The 19,884-nt window shown below is 39.2% G+C and overlaps 1 protein-coding gene across 1 annotated transcript in view; it reads left to right on the forward strand.

Moving 5' to 3' along the window:
* LOC139935069 (glycine receptor subunit alpha-4-like) overlaps positions 1–19,884 on the forward strand; it is a 162,408-nt gene that overhangs the window by 115,069 nt on the left and 27,455 nt on the right. Inside the window, exons 3-4 of the mRNA XM_071929525.1 lie at positions 13,927–13,994; positions 18,033–18,259. Coding sequence (XP_071785626.1) covers positions 13,927–13,994; positions 18,033–18,259 — 295 coding nt within the window. The remainder of the gene's footprint in view (positions 1–13,926; positions 13,995–18,032; positions 18,260–19,884) is intronic.

Consider the following 19,884-nt stretch of genomic DNA (forward strand, 5'->3'; position numbering starts at 1 on the left):
ATTGATTAATATGTTGCTAAAAGTAAACTTGGCAGAAAATAATGTATATTTTTGAATATTTGCAAAAAGTGCCCGGCTTACATTTAAAGGTTTGCTAAGAAACCTGCTTATTAGTTATATGCTGAAAACTCACAAATCATTCCCTCATGTTAGACCTTTGTTTAGTAACAAGCTCACATAATCAGATAAGACTTGAGCAAATTTATTCATTTTATGAACACTACACAAAGTTGTTTTAAACCTGAATGAAGCATGACAGATTTTAAAGTACTTAAAGGCAGTGGACACTATTGGTCATTACTCATAATAAATATTAGCGTAAAACCTTTCTTGATTGCGAGTAATGGGGAGAGGTTAATAGTATAAAACATTGTGAGAAACGGCTCCCTCTGAAGTGACGTAGTTTTCGAGAAAGAAGTAATTTTCCACGAATTTGATTTTGATACCTCAGATTTAGAATTTTGAGGTCTCGAAATCAAGCAACTTCTTGTGACCATGGTGCGACAAGGGTGTTTTTTTCTTTCATTAATATCTCGCAACTTCGGCGACCGATTGAGTTAAAAATTTCACAGGTTTGTTATTTTATGCATATGTTGAGTTACACCAACTGTGAAGACTGGTCTTCGACAATTACCAATAGTGTCACAAGTGTATTTAATTACTGTTGAAATCTCACCAATCATGCCCTCATGTTAGACCTTTGTTTTAGCAACAAGCTCACATAATCAGATAAGACTTGAGCAAATTTATTCATGTTATGAACACTACACAAAGTTATTTTAAACCTGAATGAAGCATGATAGATTTTTGTCATAAGTATCTTGACAACTGCTGGAATTGACAACTGCAAAAATGAGAAACGGGGGGCAACCAGCGTTGGAACTAGCTATTACCGGAAAAGTCTCTTCCCGGCAACTGCTAACCCCAATTATTTGGTGTATGTCTGTAAAGAGCACTTCTTCATGTTTGTGCCTCCAGTGGCATACGACAGTCTGTCAGGCCTTTAGTAAAGATGAAATTTGCAGGAAAAGACAGATTTATCAATCGATTTCCCAAGAGAGCAAACGTGAGAAATGTCTGCAGTCTTTTGGGGTTTAATTGGAAAAAGTTTGATATTTACTCTAAGATTGAACAAGTTAATCGAACTCTCGACAGACTTTGTTGAGCGCTTAGAGAATAAAGTGTTAGTTATTAGGCGCTATATAAATCGAAAGTTATTATGTTATTTGTTGATGGAAAAAATTGAGCATTAATTCTGGAATACACACAAAATAAACAAGTACTTTTTCGAACAATGACTACATTTAACAATTATTAACAGTTTATTTGATTCAGTTTGAAATTGCTCAATCTGTGGTTGCAACATGATTCAAGTCTTAAGTAGATTGTGCAGTGCTTGTTGCAATCGTAAATCTTGTTATTGTTCAATTAAAAAAGCTTATAATTGGATTCGAAACATTGCATCGAGAGGTATCAATGGTTTATGGTAACACCAAGAATGTCTACTTTTTGCGGTAGATTCTGTTGTCGTGCTACATATTCTATTATGCGGAGTAGATTTTTTCGGAATTCGGGAGATTTACGTGGACGTTAATCTGTATCTATTTTCAGCAAATCGTCTACTCAGAAGGTCATAGTGTAATTTGCATGATTTGATAAAAATGCTTTTTTGCATGTTTTGGAGCTCCTGGTAAATGAGGTTCATTCGTGGATCAAGAGTGGTCTTCGTAGTATTTGTTTTCTATAAGTTAAACATCTGTCAAACAAAATTCACTAGCAAGTTTTTAGAGTGATATGACAACATCTACACGTTTTTAAGAAACAGCATAGTAATGGTACGCTGCAAAAAACTGGGTGTTTAAATTGACAACACGGGAGTTGTCACATACCGAAGAGAGAATAACAAACAACATAACAGGGAGTTAAAAAACACAAATGTTTTTCTTTTTGCAGAAATAAGTGTTGTTTTAACACCCTATGGTTTAAATTTAATGTTCATCATTTGTTTGGTAAATATGTGACGACCCCATGGTGTTAATTTTTACGGTGTAAAAAAAATAACACGCTGGTGTTGTCACATAACAGATATACGAAATAAACGATTTAACACCCGAGTTTTAACAGTGATACTTGCATCGCAGGGTGAACGTCCATGCTGTTTCGTCAGATATTTGTCAATATCTTGACACACAAGAATCAAATTTTACTTCTCAAGTTATATACACTGTTCCCCTTAAGTTTTTTAATCCAATTGATTTAATTGAAAGCACAACCGGATACGTGTTACAGGTGTTATATTCCAAAGGACAACGCGTATTATAGACAGGCTTCAATCCTTGCTTTAAAGGTACGGTACACGTTGGACAATTTTTAAGAAAGACCAGTATTCTCACTAGGTGTATCCCATCATCTGCATCGAATTTGCAAGATAATAATGAAAGCAATGAAAATGAAAAAAACACCCTTCTTATATTCATTTGTGCTTTTAGATGCGTACTAAAAGGCTTCCGCTGAAGTTTGTTATTATTTGAGTAAGACATTACTTGTCTCTCAAAAACTACGTTACTTCAGAGGGAGCCGTTTCTCATAGTGTTTTATACTATTAAAGGCAGTGGACACTATTGGTAGTTATCAAACACTAGTCTTCACAGTTGGTGTATCTCAACATATGTATAAAATAACAAACCTGTGAAAATTTGAGCTCAATCGGTCATCGAACTTGCGAGATAATAATGAAAGAAAATAAACACCCTTACACGAAGTTGTGTGCGTTTAGATGGTTGATTTCGAGACCTCAAGTTCTAAATCTGAGGTCTCGAAATCAAAATTGTGGAAAATTACTTCTTTCTCGAACACTATGGCACTTCAGAGGGAGCCGTTTTTCACAATGTTTTATACCATCAACCTCTCCCATTACTTGCCACCAAAAAAGGTTTTATGCTAATAATTATTTTGAGTTATTACCAATAGTGTTCACTGCCTTTAACAGCTTTCAATTGTTCGTTACCAAGTAAGTTTTTATGCTAACAATAACCAATTTGAGTGATTACCATCAGTGTCCTACCGTCGATTCCAACAAACTCTTCCTAACTTAGGATTAATCTTAGGACGGGTTCAGTTCCGTATCCAAATACGTAGGACGCATTGAACCCATCCTAAGTTAGGACGGGTTACTGGTGCCAATTTCATAGAGCTGCTTAAGCAAAAAAATTGCTTAAGCACGAAAATAGATCACTTATTTTACACATCATACTGGCCAAAATGTCATGCCATATACATTGCTTATGACTAGTATTTAGCTGTTGTTTACTAAGCATAACAATTGAGTGGAGTCTTGGCCGTTAATCTGATTTTACTAAGCAATGAAATTTTTGCTTAAGCAAAGTTTTAAGCTTAAGCAGTTCTATGAAATTGGGCCCTGGTCCTTAACTCGAGTTAGGATTATTCCCAGCCTTTTGTGAAATCAGATGCAGTGCCTTTAATGTTCAGTCCCAGAGACTATCGGGCGGAAAGCTGTCCGTTTAAAAACTGCACCGGAAAAAAACACAATGCAGATGGGGCTGTTTCAACTCGTATTTAATTAACTGTTGGGGCAGGTGCCAGCCCCTAGAATGTTCACTGACTCGTGGTTGTCGTCATGAAATATTCATGGCTAATCAGTCGCTCCCAATCATTTTCAGCACACACACACCTCGGCGCCTCATTAGTCACGTGACGCTTCATGCTCTCTTAATTTGCAACTTAAAGGGCCGACCTATAGACCGTTTGCATCTGCAATATAGCCAAATATAATATGAATACCTTATATTATCAAATTTTGGTAAGAGTATATTTAGGGTCAGAACTGACCGGGATGTTTGATCACATTTAACCTGACCCCAAAACGGGTCAGTATAATCCGCAGAAACTGAGTTACTATCCACTGTGTTGACAAGTTTCTGTTCCACACTGACCCCAAATTTAGTCACTTTGACCCAGAGTGTCAAAATGACGCAGATTCGGAGATGGGTATCCACTGTGTTGACCATCAGTTTCCGGATCAAGTGACCCAGAAATGGGTCAGGGTCCCCTGGGACCCGAAGTCTGGATTAGTATTGACCCTGTTTTTTGTTTTGTTTTACTATTACCATTGGACATGCTAGTCTATCGAAAAAATGCTGGACACATTTCCAACCGTTAAAACAAAATGCATATAATATAGTTATTCTGATGATACATCCACAGTTTTTGGAAAAGCCGCATGACTTTTAGGAAATTATACTCTCCCAAACTCCGAAAGTGTTATGACCTCTTTAAAAAGAAGTTACAGTCCCCCCCCCACCACCCCCTCCTAAAAAAAAAGTGGCGTAGCGATGAACAAAATTCAAAAATCAGACGGTCAGTATCCCCAGCGCATGAAATCAATCGATCAACGCGAACTTCCGTACCCCCGTGCTAAACGGACTACAAGCCCCGTCTGTCATTGGATATGTCGGGCAGACTTATCAAGCTGTAATACGGAGAGTTCGAGTTCTTATTGACTAGTTTCTGCTTCTTGTTTTTTTTGTTTCCCGTCTCAGAACAGTAAGATGCTCTGACTGACAGGTCATAAAGCTGTTAAGCAGAACATATTGATTGACAATTTACTTTGCTAAGCAAAAAATTAATGGGGCAGTATCAGCCACATTAATGTCAACTTTTGGTATATTATCTGCGCTAGCTGTGTATTAAGCGAAGAATGTTTCAAGCAACTTGGAGTTCCCAAGCGCACAAATACAAAATCCATGCTAACCCGTGAAATACTCTTGAAGACGTAATTGCGAAATTCCCTGAATTCCGTATAAGCAGCAGATCCGTGAAATGGAGACTGCGATCCGGATTTCAGTGGTTGGGGGGGGGGGGGTCAGTCGAATTCAGGCAGAGGTCGAGTCAAAACTTGTTGTTGACACTTTCTGAAACTTTCATCTCATCCACTTAAAAAAGTCCTACGGGTGATTGACTTGAAAGATTCGGGCATTTTTCCAATCAATAATATTCCTGTCCCAAAAATGCCTTTGGGTGTCTTCTCTATTTTCAGTGTTGAGAATAATTGTAGAGCAAAGTCCAGATTGCTAGATGATGTGATAGATTGTTGTTTGTCCAACTTCTTGGAATGGCCCCTTATTATTTGGTTGACGACACAATCCTTTCATCCCCTTCTCCATCGTCAACCATGGGGTCTAGAGGCTCGTGCTGACGGCCCGCACAAAGGGGAGCACCCCCCTCATAATACAACAAGTACCAAAAATGCCTTCGGTTCATCACCACTCATATTTCGAACCCTGTGATTAACTCCAAAGAGGAGTTGGGGACCCATGTCAGATAATGTTACCTATTAGAAACAGCTTAGTGCCAATAATCGCGTGAGAGACACCAAATCTCCCGGGGATACGAACGAAAGGCAAGTGTGAAATCAAACCTGGACAGGTCTATTTTTAAAAGATGTTTATTTCCTTTTTTTCTGAAGGGGAGGTTAAGAATGCATGTCTGATTAACGTCACGGTTGGAATGGTAGATTTATGCTCTTTTACAAAGCTTCATTAGTCTGTTTACAGGACCGTTACATGGGACAGTGTTTGTGGTTGTCAAAGTATTTTGTGACAAACATTTTGAAACTGTGGTCCAGTTCTGTTCCTACAAGATGTGTACCATCTGCTTTAGCCAGTTTTGGAGGCTTTCATCGCTTTTTTGATTTACCCCGATTTTGTTATAATGCAGCAATGGCATCGTACTAGAAAATTGATAGAGTTTTGAAAATGAAGAGACGAGTTTTTAAAAGGGGTGAGATTGTGTCAGCTTGGATTTATGGTGTTACTAAACATGCCAATCTGTCTTACTTCAGTTACTGATGAAAACGGATAATATATCTTTCCTTTTTAAATTATAATTAGGAAAGCTCGTAAGGCAATGCCTGATTGCAAATTTGCTAAGCTAAAATTAAAAACATTAAAGACACTGGACCATATCCATAAAAAAAATAACAATGAATATATGGGATACACCAAGTGAGAATACATGTCTTTGACAATATTACCGAAGGTGTCCAGCCGTCGATTTCACAAAACTCTTCCTAACTTGGGATTACTCTTAGTACTTAGGACGAGTCCCAACCCTGCACTGTAGCATGCAGACCTTAAGATTGATTCTAAGTTAGGACGAGTAACTCCTAGCGTTTCGTGAAATCGGCATCTGCAGTGCCTTTAAATGGAAGGTATACGTTTACTAATTACTCTAAGAACAATGACAATGACTTACTTGGTTAGAAGTATAAACAACAGCTTTCGACGGTATCAATCAACTTGAGAAACGTTTCACCTCGAGGAAATGTAGTAATGGAAACATATATCAGTTTTTATCCCTCGAAATTTGAATCTGAGAAACGTTACTGTCAGATACGCTCCTCAAAATGTGTAGTCCAGTTACTGATTAGTCTTCCAATGTGTTGACATAACCGCTCCAGATTTCCGCTGATACCTCAAAAACAAAACGTCATTTAAAAAAAAGAAATTCATAGGGTATAGTTTTGTTGTTTACGTCTAAATTATAGGATTAAAACAACCAAACGGTTCCAAAAACCAAAGGTATACGTTTCCCTTTAAAAGATGAGAGAAGTTTACATTTTAATTGTATTTTAAGCCCCAATCATATATCAGGTTTTGGTCTACGGTCTATTCTCGTCATATTGGCACTCTTATAAACGGCGTGGCCCGGGAGCAGGAAGACGATACGTTGCTGGGCCGTGGTATCCCAACAAGTTACCCCGTAGCTTGTGATGGTACGGCTCAGAGTACGACTAAAGAAAAGAAGTGGGAAAAAACCACTAAGACAAAGGGATGATGAAGATTGCAACCCGAGCAGAAGGAATGTGGAAACTGATGAATTCTCCTCAGGCTACTAAAGCTCAGACGCAAAGCAAAGGGTAATTTACAGACGATCTTTGAGATGATTCCGAGGCTCAGTTTAGTCCTTGATGGTCCATGATATTGATCCTGGGTGCATCGTTCATTTTCTACGGCTTCATTTGAGGCGCTTTGAAAAAACACCATATTTTACAGGCAAAATATGCAGTTAGTTTTTGTTAACCATTTGATTGATTTAAACCTTTCATAACAGTCAAACTAACAAGTGAACATTTCAAAAGTGAACATTATTTTCATAAGGTGTTCGCGTTTTGTTTGTTTAGATAATCCAAAAAAAACGTTACAGCAGTACCGATTCTAAGATTTAAATTATGGGGCATAACAACTATTGATATTTTTTGAAATCCCTGCGATTTAGGCATGTTTCCACAGAGAAAGGTTGCTTAGGGAGACTACGGTGGAATGGCATCGTCAAACCGCACTTTAGAATAGCTGCATTTCCGCGTTATTTTCCCCAGCTAATCGAGCATTACAGTATTTCTTTTGCAAAACAGTCGCTGGCAGTGTAAGCACTTTATGCAATCCACCATAATACATAAAATGACAAACATGTAAAGTTTAAGATCGATTGGCCGTCTGGGTCACGAGAAAATGGTGAAAAACTGATTACATATTTTGCATGACTTTGATTAAAAAACGAAATAATAATAATAATAAAACGCTTACTGAGCGATAAACTCCAAACGGGAAATTAGTTCTATTTATTTCAAAAATGACATTTAAGACAGAAATATTTCAAGGGACGGTTTTCTACTATAATCATCATTAGACCGTGTAACTATTATGTAAATCTGTGATCTTAGACGTGTTTTTTTCTCTTACAAATTCTGTAATGTTCCTTTAAGAAAGTGCTGTTGCCGAAGGGCTTTCGACTCGGCTCATTACAGAGCGCGCAACCACGACCTCATCCACGGATACCCATTCGGTCACATGGGAGCGAATCATGTTCAACTGGCAAACCCACAACATGCGCGCTGTGCAAACAACTGCCAATCACTATCCCCTACTTGTAAACCCAAGTTGTCAGTGTATGTGCGTTAAACATTCGTGGGATGAATTGTTAGTAGTTTCTCACATTGGTACCACTTGCATTTATAAATACATGGCCCGAAGTTCTTTGTGTTAAACTATTAAAATTGACGGATCTGCTGTGAGCGCTTTGAAGGTATTAAGGTTTGGTCATGATACAAAATAAACACAATTTTAGCCTTAGGTTAAAGGGTGTATGTACTTTTTGTAGGACAAAAAACACAACTCGACAGATTTACACTAAACTTACACAGTTTGAAGATAATGATAGTAGAAAGCTTCCCTGAAAATATTACGTGCTGAGGTGCTGTAGTTTTTGGGTAATGAGTTAAACAATGTGAGACGAAAATTATTTTAAGCATTTACAAATGTATTTTCATGACATTGTTTCACTCATTTCTCAAAAACTACAGCACCTCAGTAAGTAATATTTGAAGGGAAGCTTTCCACGCTCATTATCTTCAAACCCTGTAAGTTTAATGTACATCTATGGACATTTTGAAAAAGTACCCAAATCCTTTAAGTAATAATGAGGTTCAAAGTAGCAATTTTTTTAGTGACATAATTTATTTACATCTAAAGACAAAATTAATGGTACAACTTGCCTCATAAATACATGGCCTGAAGTTCTTTGTGTTAAACTATTAAAATTGATGGAGCTGCTGTGTGCACTTTGAATGTAATACAAACGTTTTGGTCATGACACAAAATAATTAAAATTTTAGCCTTAGGTTAAGTGATAATGAGGTTCAAAGTAGCAGTTTTTTCAGTGACATATTTTCCTCTGAAGACAAATGCAAACCTGAACTTACAGTTTTAATTGGGCAGAAGACGGTCATATAGGCAGCCCCCAGGTTGACCTGAGGTCATATAGGCAGCCCACAGGTTGACCTGAGGTCAAATATGCAGCCCCCAGGTTGACCTGAGGTCATATAGGCAGCCCCCAGGTTGACCTGAGGTCATATAGGCAGCCCCCAGGTTGACCTGGGGTCATATAGGCAGCCCCCAGGTTGACCTGGGGTCATATAGGCAGCCCCCGGTTGACCTGAGGTTTGCCGGCGATGTGATGATACGGAGCCGAAAACATGTGAAAGTCGCAGTACAAAAGACAAGCAGTCACTAGTCACGCACGATGCACTTGTTACGGACATTTCACCGATCTCTGTCCTTTCTCTATGGACAAAGTATGTTTTTAACAGATAATTTTAAATTTTTAATGTTAATGTTCGGTGAAACACTGTCATTTGTAATGTGACTGGCAAAGCGAATTCAGAGGCCGCCATTTTGTTGCTATCTTTTCGGCATGTATATGTATAGGCACACGACGTCACAACTATATAAACATAGGGAAACGTTTTCGCGGTCTTAACCAAGAACTGTTTCGGTTGAATTTCCTTAAAGGAACACGTTGCCTTAGATCGGTCGAGTTGGTCTTTGAAAGGCGTTTGTAACCGTTTTTTGTAAAATGCATATGGGTAGAAAGATGTTGTAAAAGTAGAATACAATGATCCACACAAACATACCTCGAAATTGCACGGTTTTCCTTTTACCTCGTCGACTAACACGGTCGGCCATTTATGGGAGCCAAATTTTTGACTCCCACTTATGGGAGTCAAATTTTTGACTCCCATAAATGGCCGACTGTGTTAGTTCGCACAGTAAAAGGAAAACCACGCAATTTCGAGGCAAACTTGAGTGGATCATTGTATTCCACTTTTAATACACCTTTCCAACCATATGCATTGTATAAAAAAACAGTTACAACCGCTTTTAATAGAACAACTCGATCGATCCAAGGCAACGTGTTCCTTTAACTGGTTTAGCCGCGAAATCGCACCCTGGTCGACTGAGAAAACTTAACAGATGAGAACACTTCTGGATTTGTTCCAACTGTTTCAGCTGTTGATTTGTTCGAAGGGGCGACTGTTGCTGAACTTCACATCATCGTAGTATTTTCTCAGGTCGTTAAAATCGCTGACTGAGAATGTCCCCATCTGTCTTCAGGCGTTGCATTAGTCACACGTTGACTGTTCTGTGTCATCGCAAGGTCGAGACGAGGACGGGAATCAGGATTGCGGCACTATGCTGGCCTGGATAAGGCCACTAATAGCATAATGGGTGGGTGTTTCCTACCGGGGTCTAGACCTGTGTATTTAGACAGTTGCGACATACATTTTTATTTGGGTTTATTTTGATTGAAGGGTCATTTTTGTTTTACTGGGCCTACTGTGAAAATAAATGACTTTTGAACTTTGGACCTCGACACTTAACTCAAAACCTATACTTGTTCATTCAGCTTCGTCATTAATCATTTGTTCTGTTTTTCTCTCTTTTCTTGCTTTGTTCTTGTTTCATTTATTGTTCAGCGCTTTGATCTGTGTTAAAGGCGTTATATAAATACCTGTATTATTAAAAAGAGTGTTTTTCAATGAGGCCGGGCAGGACTGGTGAGTTTTTAGGGGTTACCGTTTGAAAATAAAAGATTGGTTGATTTTGAAGATGACCTACGATGCATACACGCAGCATGCGTATACACAGCCCTCAAATTAGACTGTATCGGCGTCTATACACCGTTGAGAAGTGTCTTTTTAAATGTCGTATTGGTCTAATTAATGACTGGAATATTATTCTTTATGACCTAATAAAGTGTTCTTTCATCAGGAACAGATAACTCATTTACAAAGGCCTAATCAGTGCTCATCATACTATAAATAAAATCTAATTGGCAATGTTTTTTTCGTGTTCTACGTCTGGTACTCTGGAATGCGTCTGAAGCCGGAATCAATAAACCATAGGCTTACAAGGCTGTATATCTCGACTCGTTCACTGATTTTCTTCTTCTTCCCTTTTCCCCCTTTTTCCATCTTCTTTTCCCGAACACCTCGCAGCTGCAGTTAGCCGTACAGCAGTTTCCATGTCCCGTTCGTTTCCGATCAATGTTGTCGATTTTTCACAGTTTTACCGCTCGAGTCTTGCTTGAGTTTACCACCAGTCAGTCACTCACCTGCTCGAGACGACCACACATTGCAGACAGAATATTTCTTCATCCATGTGTTTTCTCTCCATCCTCCCGTTTATGCACAGCTCCGGGCCTCCCCTGTAATCGACACCTCAGATTTGTTCCTCCTTATTTTGTAGTAAAGGTTTAAAGGCACTGGACACCTTTGGTAATATTATCAAAGACCAGCATTTCTCACTTGGTGTATCCCAACATTAATTTGGTCTCATTTGGTCATCGAAGTTGCAGAGAATAATGAAAGAACAAACACGATTGTTGGACAAACTTGTGTGCTTTCAGATGCCTTTAAACAAACTTTCATGCCTGAAGTCGTATATTATTAAGTGAGAAAAGTGAGAATTACGGAATATGGAATATAAAAATATGTTTTAAAAAGTGAGAAAATACCTCTAAAAAACCAACTTACCTCAGATGGAGCTATTTCTAACCATGTTTTTATATATTTTTTTTGACTATCAACAGCTCCCCATTGCTCGTTACCAAGTTATTTGTTATGCTACAAACATTTGAGTATTAACAGTGCCCAGTGCCTTTAAGGGAAGGTTTAATAGACATAACCAATCTTGACGAAAGTGTAGTTTGTCATTTTCCCCTTCGGCTGGTTCGAAGATAGTGAGTATGTCTGTTAATGTTTCCCTTCGACCGATTGTATCGCATGTAGTTAGTTAAAGAAACCGCGCACTCGATCGTCTCAGCCTAAAGGACACTTCCGGCTGGTTGACAGGGAATCAGACGTTTTGGACAAACAAATTACGCGGGAAAATTAATCTTACTGAAAGTGTCTAAACGCGAAATCATTCCCTCTGGTAATGGAGTACATTTTTCAGGAATTAGTATAAATCTTTCCCGAAACTCCCATATCTTGAAATGTAACGCGCATAAATGGGTGAGTGGTTGCGTGTAATTTTTTTTTTTACAACCACTTTCAGTAATGGATACAGAACTAATATCTTCCAAACTTTCTCATTAAAGGAACATGTCCTAGGAGTCACAAACATAATATCAATAGTGGCTTCTTATATAGCGCGTTTATCCGTCACTCAGTGTCGCTTCTGGCGCTGTAACACATTATTTCCTGCAAGATGTGGGACTACGTTTGAATTATAAGACCTAATCCTTTTACAGCACCGTGTAGTGTTTCACAAGGTGTTGTGGCGCAATTTGCTTTCGATCAGACCAGGAACACTGGGCCGAACCCCTTCTCTTAATGAATAAGTGCACTCACTGGTTCTTTTACGTGCGTAAAACAACACACGGGACCAACTACTTTACATCCCCACCTAAGGACGAAGCAATGGTTAAGTGTCTTGCTCACGAACACAGGACTGGTGTAACGACTCTCGAACCCACACTCTGCTGAACGCGAGAGCTTGAGTCCGGTGCCTTTACCTTAACCATGGAGGTACCTAAACCAAAATACAGAGACCAACTTTAAACAGTGCAAGCCGACATATGTACTAAGATACCAAGCGCTCCTACACCCTTGGTGATGATATCCCATATCTACAATGCAAACTATGGTAGTCAACTAATGTTAAAGGCAGTGGACACTATTGGTAATTGTCAAAGACAAGCCTTCACAGTTGGTGTATCTCAACATATGCATAAAATAACAAACCTGTGAAAATTTGAGCTCAGTCGGTCATCGAACTTGCGAGATAATAATGAAAGAAAAAACACTTATCACCCGAAGTTGTGTGCGTTTAGATGGTTGATTTCGAGACCTCAAGTTCTAAATCTGAGGTATCGAAATCAAATTCGTGGAAAATTACTTCTTTCTCAAAAACTATGGCACTTCAGAGGGAGCCGTTTCTCACAATGTTTTATACCATCAACCTCTCCCCATTACTCGTCACCAAGAAAGGTTTTATGCTAATAATTATTTTGAGTAATTTTCAATAGTGTCCTCTGCCTTTAAAGATGCAAATTTCAGTCTCAGTTTGTCGTAATTAGTTGAAGGTGTAGCATTGTGTGGCGTCTTGGAATGCATGTGGGGTTTCGTGCCAAGATAGTCACTTGTAAATATCTTCCTTCGGGCAGACAGTCTTAAGAGACCCCGGATGGTTAATGTCGTTGTGTTAACAACCTGTTACTGTTAGTGTCAAAAAAACCTGTCTATTGATAACCAACAATATTGGTAGAGAAAATAAAATAAGATAATAAAAATGATCATACACTTTTTTTTGTAAGCCCCGATGACATGTAAAAACCTCGACATAGCACTACTATCACACTAGTCGTACCAGCTGTAATTTTGTGTTCATTATTATTCATTAACGTACCGTGCCATCATGAGGGCTCTATCGAAATGTAAAGCATGTGAGGGCCATTTAAAATTAATAGTAAATTCACTTATAAAACCAAATAAAAAACAAATTCACCTTTAAAAACAAATTCATGCACGTTTCACAAACGAAAAAAAGAAGACAATTTACCTGGCCAAGATTATCATAATTTCAGATTTTTTTTGTTTTATAAGTGATTTGTTTAAGCCAGGAAAACACATTGAAAGGAAATTATGTTTCATTTGAGGCATTATTTTGTTCTCCATTGTTTAATGAAGCCATTCAATGACTCGATTTTGTATTAGAATTGACTATTGTGAATGGTGCCCAAAATGATCGCTTCTTTATACATTACGTGGCCGAATTACACATGGATATACCACTGCTGATAACACTGTGGTTATAGTATTCAAGGCAAATATTTTCGTTAATACAGATGAGGAAGTCATACTGATACAAAGTTGAAAATTTATCCACTGATCAAAAATCTAGTTATTAATAGTGTTGCATGATTTGGGCACAGCGAATGTACATGATTATATCACGGCGCGGACTTTTTAAAAGTAAAAGATTTGTGCATTGTTTGTTTGAAATATCCAATCACTAATGTCATAATGTCATTAATATATTGCTGGTTTGTCACTTGCACTTTCAGGTCCAGCGACAGTCGTGGCTTGCAGTATATTCGTCCTGAGTATGGACGAAGTCACGGAAGTTACAATGGTGAGTTGTTTTATCAAACTTATCCCCTAAGAGTGAACAATTTACAAGAATATTGTTGAAGACATTGGCTGGTTTGCATTACTAAATTGAGAACTTGAAGGGTTATATAGGATCGTTTAAAGGATTTTTAAAAACATAATGGTTAATTTGGACATATTATTTAAAGAAAAATTGAAATTTCATTTTTTTCAAACGGCTTTTCATTCGTTTTTTTTTTTTTCCCCTTTGTAAAAAAGAAGTACCAGTACTACTAAAAATGAAACATCATTTCACTACTCATTACCATTCGGTGTGTACCATTCGGTGTGTACAACAAATTTCAGTTCAAACACAAACAACTTGCCGGACGACATCGTTCCCTGAAAAGCAATGGGAAAACAATGCACAGTTTTTCTAAAATTTCATCCCCCGATGTTTGTGGTATGTGGCTCAACTACTCATGACCTCCTCAAATTAAAGAAAGACGCTGTATGATATACAGTTACCATATACCCCTGAGAAAGATCAAGCCAGATCAGTCACGCCAACCAGAGCCTGATTTCGAGGCGTACTACCCTGTGATATTCAGTTCGCACTTCCGTCCGCACGCAGGCTACAGGATCGATTAGGAAATTACAGTTACTTGATCTTTTGTGGCGAGGGAGGTTCAGCTGTAAATGCTGTAGCCGTATTGCATGTTGACACCTTCCTGTCTCCACAAAGACGCCCTATTTCCGTGTGCACTCCAGCCATATTTTGGATATCAGGGTTCATTGCCTTTAGAGTCTGGCTGTTGTGAGGACCAGTTGGGTCACCAAGACGCGGATTTAATTACAACAAATTAAAAAAAGTGTTTACTGTCTATAACTGTAATTGGCTCCATCACTGCCCATTAAATGCTAGTAGGGTATCTTATGCACTTGGCCCGTTTTAGCAGATCCGGTTCAGTGTGGAGAGATAAACAAACCCACTGAAAGAGATCATTCACTCCCTTGCGGAGTATTTTCATGCCTTAAATGTTAGCACTTCGCGTTTTAGTACCTCATCAACCCACAATGTTTTCGAAAGTCTATCAAAGATCAACGCAAGAATTTTAAAAATTCATGACCGAAAAATTGTCAGATGAGAGCAGATATTTTCAAATTAATTTGCATAAAGACAGAACTGACCCTGGAACCTACAGGTTAGAACTGACCTCCTGACGTCCTGTAATTACGTCATTTCTCTGTTGTGGTCTGCCATTTTGATTGAGAAAATTTTGCGAAAAGTTGGTGTGCGTGTAAGCAATACATCTTGCCTAATGGGATACTTTGGAATACCAGGTGGCAGCAGACATGCTAATTAAATGTTCATTGTTTACCTTTTTTCTGAGCACGCGCACACCAAGAATAATAAATTTACATGCATAATCTGCTGCCACCTAGCGTCCAAAAAGTCCCGTGTTAGATGCGAGTAGGGTACATTTCGCTCGGCCAGGTCTATCCAGGACCGCTTAGATGGCTGGGCTAATCAGCTTTGTCAGATTCTTGCCCAGGAAGTACGTCATGCGTGCTGTGTACTTCTATGGTGCAGTGTGAAAGTGCAATGCATGATGGGACTGAGCATTTTCTGAAAAGACCAATGAGTGCGCTTGATACGTTCGCCCATCCCCGCGCCTTGGGTTAAGGGAAGGCGAGCGAAGAGATACATCGGACTCCCAAAATGGTACAACGAAGTTTATTGTACGCAGTGACAACAGGTGAATTTGCTCAATGCCACAGAGTTATGCATGCGCTAAACGTTAACTGTCTCCCGTTAGAGCACGCTCGTCGTTTCCTTCGTCGTGTTTGTCTTCCCTCATACTTTAAATTGCGCCGGTCGGGATTTGTATTGATTGTGATAGTAAAAAGGTTCACAGCTGGATTCACGAACCATCTCTCTTTGCTCAGTACTGCGATTGATGTAAGAAAAAAAGAAAAAAAACTCCAGTCACACCAACTGTACAATGTGATGCCTTTGCAAGCACACCCACAATCTCACTGTGCAAAGACGGTTAACACGCGTCATTAATAGTATTTGCCGTGTCTACAACATTAATAGCCCGTCAATCACCGGTATTGCCGGTCGTTGCCCATATGGTCAGTGTAACTCTTCCTGCATGGTCGTAACAGCTACACTTCTTAAAAAAACTTTAAAAACACCTTTACAAAAACAGACATTTATTATGCCTTATGATTGGTTTCAAGCACGTCACTCGTTATGTCCTAACTTTCTCGAAAGACGCACGGACTCGACAAACTAACCCGTAGCAACCGCATACAACAGATGTACTATATTCATAGCAACCAGTGTAGTAAGCCCGTAGCAACTGCAGCTTCTTGGTACAGTACCTAGACGTCAAAGCTATAGCGTACGGAGGTGTAACATGACAAATTGACAGCTTCTACTTGTGCTATTCGCCCCGGGGAAATAGAACGCGCCGAGGACCATGCCGGGAGTTAGCCTTGTCGGCCTTTCACTTTTGGTATTAAACTACAGTGTGATAGCTCAGACGAAGAGTCATATATAGGGCTAGCTTTAACCACATCACTCGAAGCAGTCAATACTGGTATACTATGATGCTATCTCAGTATCATTGTCGTTGCTCCAATGTGCATTAGCAGTTTGAGTTTCTGATTCTTGATACCAAACTTGGCCATGTATAGACCTTCCCTTTCTATAGTATCGATGTGGTTACATTGCTGAGGATGTATTAGAGGAAGTAAGACGCCTGACATACTTAGATGTCTACGAACAGGGTCAAGCCTTTCTGTGGTGTAAAAGGGTCATGTGGGAGTGTAAATTGAGAATGTCATGCGCCTGATGGTAGTGTTTCTAAGGTTTGTTTGCTTGTGCAATGGGCTCCAAAATTTGATCATGGGGGCGGGGGTGACTTATTGAAAAGGGATGATTCACCACTGCAGTAATGAAAAACGACCATGATTTTTTCGTTTAACATGTTCAACAATACATTATTTATTAATAAAGCCATTATACACTTTCGGAACAGAAAAACAAAAGTTCACAGATTTACAAATAACTTACAGGGTTTACAGAAGGTAATGGTAAAAGACTTCTCTTGAAATATTATTCCATGAAATGCTTTACTTTTTGGGAAAACATTAAAACAATTATCAATTCTCGACATCGAGAGTTACGGATTATAGTAAACACATGTCATGACACGGCGAAACGTGCGGAAACAAGGGTGGGCTTTCCCGTTATTTTCTCCCGGTTTGTAATTTTATGTATAAGTTGTAAAACACGAAATGTGGGCCTTTGGACAAACTGTTTACCGAAAGTGTCCAAAGGCACTGGACAATATTGGTAATTACTCAAATTGTGTATATATTTGGTATACGAGCAATGGAGAACTGTTTATAGTAAAACACATTTTGGGAAAAAGGCTACCTCTGAAGTATTGTAGTTTTTAAGAAAGAGGTAATATCTCACTCAACCATTAAAACATAGCGCATGAAAATACTTCAGGCCTGAAGCATTTGTATTAGGCTATCAGCTCCCAAATTTGTGCACGAAGGCCGGTTTTTTTTTTTCCATCATGATCTCGCAACGTCGATGACCAATGAGTCTAAATTTTCACAAATTTGTTATTTGCTGAATTTTTTTTGTTAGGATACACCAAGTGGAAATACTGGTTTTTGACTATATTATCCAAAGGTGTCCATGCCTTTAAACAACTCATTAACTTTCTTGGAAAAGGAAAAAACTTCGTTGTGCCGCATTATTTTGTATTTAAGGATTACGAACACCATGACGCACACCACATTGTCAGCCACCTCTCCAGGTGTCGATTTCACAAAGAGTTAGGACCTATAGGAGATATACAAATTGCATGGATGGTCCTAAGTTAGGACGGGTAACTGGTCCTAACTCGAGATAAGACTAGTCCTAACTCTTTGTGAAATCCACCCCAGCTCTAACGGTCACGTTGAAAACAGTCGGGCTGTATGGTTTTTTTTTTAAGATCAATCTTACCATACTGCCAAATGTGTAATTTTTTTTATATTGCATTTCATGCAGGATTACGGTATGACTATACTATTGGAAGAGACTTGGAACGACCCACGGCTGGCCTACGCCAATTTCTCCTCCCTCCCCGTCATCTCCTCTGGAATGGGAGTTGCTGAACGAATCTGGGTACCAGACCTGTTCTTCGCCAATGAGAAACGGGCAAGCTTCCACGCTGTCACTGTACATAACAGACTGATCAGGATTTACCCCAATGGAGATATATTCTACAGTATGAAGTAAGTACATGTTAAATCATTTAAGACATTGGACACGTTTGGTAGTTGTCAAATACTAGTACTGTATTCTAATTTTGGTGTATACCACCACAGGCCCTTTAACATAAAACAAAACCTGTGCAAAATTAACGTCAATTGGTATTCCAAGTTGCATACAGTTTAGTGCGCGCTCGCCGTCAAGATGTGGTCCCGAGAATGCGGAACAGGTTTTGGAATGCAGAGCATCATAAAACAGTAGCTTCCTGGGGATGGCACAGGATTGGGACTTGAGTCAAGTCTAAGGCAACCAACGCTCATTGTATCAGCTAAGGATTGCACAAAGTTGCGTGCTTTCTCAGATTATTTTTCAGATTCAAATATTTTAGTGGGAATTTACCCTTTTCTCAAAACCTAGGTTACTTCGGAGCGAGCCGTTTCTCACAATGTTTTATACTTACTTCCTATCAACAGCTCCCATGTAAAGTTTTTATGCGAATTGTTTGAGTAATTACCGAAAGTGTCCAGCCGTCGTTTTCACCAAACTCTTCCTAACTTAGAACTAATCCTAGGACTAAGGACTAGTTACGTTCCGTATCCATAGAAGTTAGGACGCATTGAACCCATCCCAACATAGGACGGGTTTTCATCCTAACTCGAGATAGGCTAGGAATAATCCAAGCGTCTCGTGAACTCGGCTGCAGTGCATGTAGCTATTGCCCTGTCCTTTTGTAGCTATGCAATGTTTTTTTCTTAGCGGTGTCAACTTCACCCATTCACTTTGCAGGCCGCCTGTTGTTGTATTATTTTTTACCAAACTGACTTGTTTTTATGTCTGTACTTTGTCTGAGTCTCGACGAAGGTTTCGGATGAAGGCTAAGGCAACCATAGACTTGATTCGAGTCCCATTCTCGTGTGAGAGGTCCCTGAAGCTATCACCCCAACTACGGAACAACCCGTTGAATACAGTACAGTGCGCGCTCGCCGACAAAATATGGCCCCGAGAATGCGGAACAGATTGGGGGAAATGCAGTGTAGTTTCCTGAGGATGGCACGGGATTTTGGACTTGAGTCAAGTCTAAGACAACCACCGCTCATTGTATCAGCTATTGGTGCACACTTCATCGCACGACCCGTGCCCCAATGCTTAGTTTTCACTTCATTACATCTGCTTGTGAAGCAAAGGACTCACAGAAAAGCGAATTTAGTCACTGTACAGGCTGGAAACGCAACGGAGAGAAGAAAAGGAACGAAGTTAAGATTAAAATGTGGGAGGAAAACCGGAGATAATTATTCAAGGAAAAACCCACGCAATAAGGTTTAGTCGGGACTGAGAACCCAATCAACATAGTGCCTGATGTGAACCGAACCGGGTGTTCCATAGAGATAGAAGGCAATGAAAGATTCACCCACTACGCCAACCCGACCAAACATCTCATTAATATGTTAGAAGCAGGACCAGAAACGATCAGAGCCTATGTTTTATTGGAAATAAATAATGCAAAGGTTATGCTGTACACATGCAATAATAGTTACTCACTTGTTGTTGAAATGGCACAGCGAAAAAGTATTCCCATGTTTCATTTTCTACCCCCGCCACCCCCCCCCCACCATAAAAATATATAGACTAAGCATAAACAACCATACAC

Source organism: Asterias amurensis, chromosome 3 (assembly GCF_032118995.1).
Source record: "Asterias amurensis chromosome 3, ASM3211899v1".
Lineage (NCBI taxonomy): Eukaryota > Metazoa > Echinodermata > Asteroidea > Forcipulatida > Asteriidae > Asterias > Asterias amurensis.